The sequence below is a fragment of the Apis dorsata genome, unplaced genomic scaffold (assembly GCF_000469605.1).
Source record: "Apis dorsata unplaced genomic scaffold, Apis dorsata 1.3 scaffold_222, whole genome shotgun sequence".
NCBI classification, from domain to species: Eukaryota; Metazoa; Arthropoda; class Insecta; order Hymenoptera; family Apidae; genus Apis; species Apis dorsata.
The window spans coordinates 562,008-567,961 of record NW_006263504.1 but is presented as its reverse complement, the minus strand read 5'-3'; the positions used below and the strand labels follow the sequence as shown (position 1 = coordinate 567,961).

At 40.7% G+C, this 5,954-nt stretch overlaps 1 protein-coding gene across 10 annotated transcripts in view; it reads right to left on the bottom strand.

Annotated features, from left to right (window-relative positions):
* Window positions 1-5,954, bottom strand: part of LOC102681371 (dystrophin, isoforms A/C/F/G/H-like) — a 428,634-nt gene that overhangs the window by 56,182 nt on the left and 366,498 nt on the right. For all 10 annotated transcript variants that reach the window (XR_004150464.1, XR_004150465.1, XR_421758.2 and 7 more), the window contains one exon: window positions 5,618-5,784. Coding sequence is in view for 1 of the 10 variants with exons in the window: in XM_031510344.1 (XP_031366204.1) it covers window positions 5,618-5,784 (167 nt within the window). In the remaining 9 variants the exon portion in view is untranslated. The remainder of the gene's footprint in view (window positions 1-5,617; window positions 5,785-5,954) is intronic.

Below are 5,954 nucleotides of genomic sequence, written 5' to 3'. Positions count from 1 at the left end.
CTCTCCTCTCCTCTCCTCTCCTCTCCTCTCCTCTTCTGCTTTGCATACCTAACTACGGAGCCGAATTCCGCGCCCGAGACAACCGAGGGTTCAGCTTAATTTCCAGCTTAAACCGGGTTATCTCGGAAACCGCGTCCACTTTTCCACCGCGTATCCACGCGAAAACCTATCCCTTTAGTCAGCTTTATTCTCCTGCTTCCAATTTATCTTCCTCCAAGTTTTCGACGCTTTTTTGACGCTTCGCCGAGAATCGTTCCTTTCGACGCGCGCGGATGCTGCACGACTCGATGCGGAACAAATCCTTGTCTCTCATCGTCTTTTAGTATTGCCACACTATTTGTATGTCGTTCGCGGAGAAGAGAATCTTTCGATGATATTTTAGTCGGAAGTCATTGATCTCGGAGCCAAAGAGAGCCATTTCGCGGCTTTGATTTTCCACGTGAAAATACGAGCGTGCTTTTAAACCAAACACTGGATGCTGACCGAGTATATCATTAGACGCATCTTTAATTGAAGACGTGTTTATTGAAGAATCGTTGTGCATTAATCATGGAGGAAACCGTATCCTTTCCATAAAAGACAAGGTATTTTAAAAGGTATACGTATGTATATATATATGTCGAGCCACGATTTCTATCTTCTTGTCGTTCTAACTTTTCAAACCTGAAAAACCTGATCACCTAGATGATCAAGTTTTAGTTCTCATTCGATGCAACAACGCACTCGCAACATTCTTCAATATCCTAGTTACGAATCAAAGTAATGCCCTTTCACAATTGTCGAATCACGTTTCATATGTACTACAAATAAGAATAAAATTTATCGAAAGCTATACGTGTAACGTCATTTTGTTATAAATCTTCTAATAACGTGGGTCACACATTCGAAACTTTTATATCCCCTTCCACATCTTGAATATTCACGCGTGCGTCCAGAAGCTTGGCAGAGACTTGACCTCGATCTTCCATCAGATTAAGCTTAAACCGAATCGCGTGATCGTGCACACCAAGGACGAAGGGTAAAATTCAGTTCGACAAAATTCCTCCCCCGACTCGCAGGGGTTGAAATCACGGGGTGGTGGCGATGAATCGAATTAATATTACGGTATCTGACCGAGAGGAAAAGCGAAGGTGTCGCTTGTAATTACCGGATAGCCGATAATTAAAGCGCGCCAGGGCAGAGCACGTGGAATTTAAAAGTTAAATTGTGTTTCGCTCATGAATTATGCATTCGCGGCAGGAACTTGCTGATTGCGCGGAAACTTTGATCATTCTTCGTTTATACCGTATCGAAGAGGTCGTAGAAGAGATCGTTCGCATTCCTTTAATTGTTCGCCCATGTTTTAACCGAGATTTCTTGCTCGATTCGTCCCGTCAATTTTTCGTCGATTTGGTTTTCAATATCGATTCTACGATTGTAAAAGTATTGTTTTGGGGGAGGGAGGATAATAAGCATGTGTCGATTTCGAAATTTTATCAGAAAGCGGTCGAATGACGACGAATTCCCGTTATTTTAACAGGTTTTATCTTTTGGGAAGACAGGAGGAATAATCGATTAATTGATCAAACTTATCGATTACGACGATGTTCCAATGTTTACTTTTTTTCGGTGTCTTTTTCTTTTCCATTTCAAAGGGGATCGTTTTGAAACGAGTTCGACGATTATATTAAAGCTACTTTTTTTTGTACAGCTGCATTTTTAATTAAACCAAGTTGAGCGCAATATTTTCTCGCAATTTCGGAAAACTTCTTTGAAATCTGATCTCAAACGAAATCCTTTTAACGTCGAGCGTGAAATGGACAGAATCTAATTCTATATTTCGCATAAATAAATCATTCGACGTGAGAAAACTGTCAAATTTTTATGAAAATTCGCAAGCAATTTCAACATCCCACGAATCACGCGCACAATCAACACAAACATCCTCTAGTTCCTCTTCCTCGTAGGATTTCCACTCGTTTAATCGTGCCACTCCTTTAATTAAATATCCTCCAAGCAACTTATCGTCGAATGTGCCCTGTATATCGAACGAAGAGAAACGTTCTCCGTTTTAATTATAAAACGTTTGGCGCGTAAACGCGCCACGAGCCTCGTTTTTCATCGTGAAACCATTATTTTCGTTTCAATTGGGGTCGAAAACGAGCAATCGCGACTGGGATATCGCGTTAACTTGGACCAAGAAAACGTGGCCGAGTCTCGGGTCGGTTTCGAATTGAACAAAGGATCGGTTATTCGAATTTCGAAAGGGAGAAAGGAGTGGGGGGGCAAAGCTCGAATTATATTAAGACGAATTCCTCCACGGCCTCCGATGTTATTTTAAGCGTCGTTGAAAAGAAGTTATTACCTTCTTCGTCGAACTCGTTAAGTTCCGGGTTAAGCGGCCGGCTCGACCTTTCAACGCGAGTTCGCCCCCTTTGACGGTCCACCACGGTGGAAATAATGCGTTTGAGTCTTCTCGGTGGCTCTCGAGGAACGAGGCGGTTCCACCGACAGCGATTCGTTTAGCGCTATTATATCCTCGAGGAGAGGAATTTCACGATGATTTGTCGAGCATTGAAATCAATTGTCCGGATGAATTGTTCATTGATTTTCGGTGAACGGTTTTTCCAAGTTATTTCATCCGGCTATAAATTCCTTCTTTAACACGTCGAACAAGTTTTCCTTTTGAAAACCAAAGAAAAAAATTATATCCATTGAAATAATTATCGTTACTCCGCGAGTAGTAGTCATAATTTTTCGCAAGTGGAAAACTCCTCTTCGAAAATCTCTCGATTTAAAAAATTGAGAAAAATAAAAATTGAACAAAGAAATTTACGAATTTAGTGACGATTACACATTCATAAATTCATTGTCATTTTACCCTGATCGAACGAATGTAATTCCAAGCGCGATCCATCGTCTGTTATTTTTATTCTCAACAATCATTTGCACAAGCCTTTCAAAACATTTCTTCCTCTTATTAAACATTCTTTCATTATAAAAGAAATATGAAACAAGCCTATCTTGGGAAATGATTATAAGAATAATGATACTTTACGAGGCTTCTATACACTCTTTTAACAAAAATGATGAATAGATACCCCCGCCCTATATATATATATATACTCGTGTTCGCTCGCAACGGAGAAGAAGCAATCATTACACTACCCGTCAGAAGGACTACAAGGTAATCGATATTATCGAACAGCGCTGTCTATAAAGCAGGCGATATTGCGTACACGCATCACGAATCCTATTGTACAGGGAACGATGTCGCGAAATTGGCGACAACATCCCCCATCGACGAAGGCGCTTTCGTCAGTAGCGAGATGCAAATCGCGAAGTCGGTTATGAAATCAGAATTCATAAAGCGGGGAGGAAAAGAAGAAAGGAGAAAGAAGAAGAAGAAGAAGAAGAAAAAAAGGAGAAATGCATTCCATCCACGGCATTAAACTTTGACGACCGTGCAAAAAACGATTTACACTTCGAGTTTCGTCGTAACGGGTGAATCGAACGTGATTATCGATGCATCGCCAATTTACCTTCTTCATCGTAAATCTCACCTTCTTCATCGGCTTCGAAACGAGATTTTTCGCTACGCGATGTCACTTTTATAATGGGTGAATAATCAACGGACTCTCTCTCTCCACTCTTCTCCCCGTAATCGGGATGAAAATGTATTTTTAATAGGACGAATTAAATCTAACGGATATTTTAATTTCCAGGAGTGGATTTTTTTTTATATACACACGCGAGATCCAACCAGTCGTAGCGAATAGAAAATATATTTAATATTTTATACCACACGATCACGATAAAAATTTGTAATAAACTTTTTCAATGCCACGATAGAATAATTTATTATTATCGTAAAAACAATAAATACCTGTCGAAAACTCTCACTTTGCCAATTTAATTAAAATACACTTCAAATCAAAGATTGATCACCGATCGCCAATCGTATTCGATAATTTTGATCCATCATTTTGATCAATCGAGCTTGTACAAGAGAAAAAGAAAAAGGAAACGAAAAATTTCATCTTCCCTGAATCGAATGAATTCTGAAGAAATGCTCGCGAAAATGGCCACCGTCGATAATCACTCGTCTTCTCCCCGATGACGAAGGTAATATACGTGTTTTCCCGACCCGTATTAAAGGCGGATCGCCGGGAACGAAGGTAATTCGGTGTTGTATCGCGGAAGGCGGAAAAACGGGAGGCGGTTCCGCAAGAATTTCGAGGTCGTTAGATAGAGGATAGCAGTGGAAAGGGTAGGTATTCCTTCCTGTGGGTGGAACGACGAAAAATCGCCTTTACAGGGACACTTTTTCCACGGCCTTCCCTCTTCTCCTCTTTCCCGACATGCCACGGATCCACCGATACACCAAAGTGTAGCTTCGGCTAGTTTCTCCCTCCTCCCTTCTCCAAAAGGGAAGAGAGAGTGGGAGGACGACAAAATCGTTTCGACAAATGGAACGTCCACGCGATAGAGAAAATTGTACCGGCAATAATAAAGCGATACGACAGACGAAGGGGCCGAAGGGGATGAATTGAACTTGGAGCAAAACCAACCCCCTCCTCTCTTTCCTCTCTTTCCCTCCGCCTATCCACCGATATAACACACGATAAGTCCAAATATTACATTCGCTTGTTTATCCTTCCAGATGTACCGTTTAATCTGATTGTATTTTTATCGAGGAGGGGGTTGGTAACCGGAGAGTTATCCTCAGTTTTCCTCAGATCGGTGGGCCACGAATCTCTCGCAATATTTTTCTTCCCTCTCTCATTATCTGTGGTATACGATGCAATAGCATTTTCGATTTGTTAAATTTGATTTGAGACAGATGTTTAAAAGAAAAGATTTTCAAGATTTGCTACGATATGGATTGTCGTTGAAAATATATATTATTATTATTATTATTATATCGATGACGTGTTGTACGGTATTTTAATTCAAAATATTTCCGCGCGCATTTGCGTGACAAATTTCTTTAAATAATATTCCGGGGGGGTAATGTATTGTAACAATATATTCCGAAATTCATATGGATTTCTAACTGCGACTACGTTTGCGCAGACTACACAATACACATTCCACGATGTTGATAAATTCGTGACCCGGTAAGCGCGCCAATCCAAACTTTCTACCGCTGAATACTATTAAAACGAAAATTTGTGTTACATCAGCGTTTCAACTTTTATTCAACCATATATTCGCTCGAATAAAACGATGGCAAAATTTTGAATAATTCACGCCGAACTTCTTCTCTCACAAAAATATGCCGATTTATTAATTTAGATAATTTGTCTTAAATTTACGAAGCTGATAATGAATAAACAAGAAGCCTTATTATTTCACGAATTTCTTGTAATTTCCAAAAAAATTTCAGAAAACCAAGAATATAAGGGAATAAGATCGATGATTCCACGGGAAGATTTTGACGAGTTTCGCGAGAAGAATATTGTGGGGTAATTTGATCGAAACGGGGGCACACACCATCGATAGTTTGTTCCCCCCATCGATGGTTGTGGCCGCCAAGCGGCTTTCGACGGAATCAAAATATTTGTATTCATATCGGGTAGTGCGGCTCGAGGGTAAGTGGCTTTCTGTGTACGTAAAAGGAGGGTAAAGTACTCACGTTAGCGGTGTCGTCGAGTTTCCGCTTCCACGCATCGCTACGTTCGATTAGGGCGTTCCACTGCTCTGAAAGTTTGTTCACTTCCCGGCGAATGCTGCGCGTCAATTCGCGTGCCTGCTCCTCCGCGCTTCTGTAGCCCCTCGAATCGCCATCCAATTCTCTTCCGGCTGAAATATAAACGTCAAAACGTGAGCGCAATCGTGATATCCACGGGATTTGAATCGAGGTTAAATCGAGATCCTTTACGATCCGTGCAACACCCTCTTCCAAATTTCGTATATATAAAAGTTTTAATTTCGTGCGTAAATCAAATAGATTTCGTGGATTCTGTATAGAG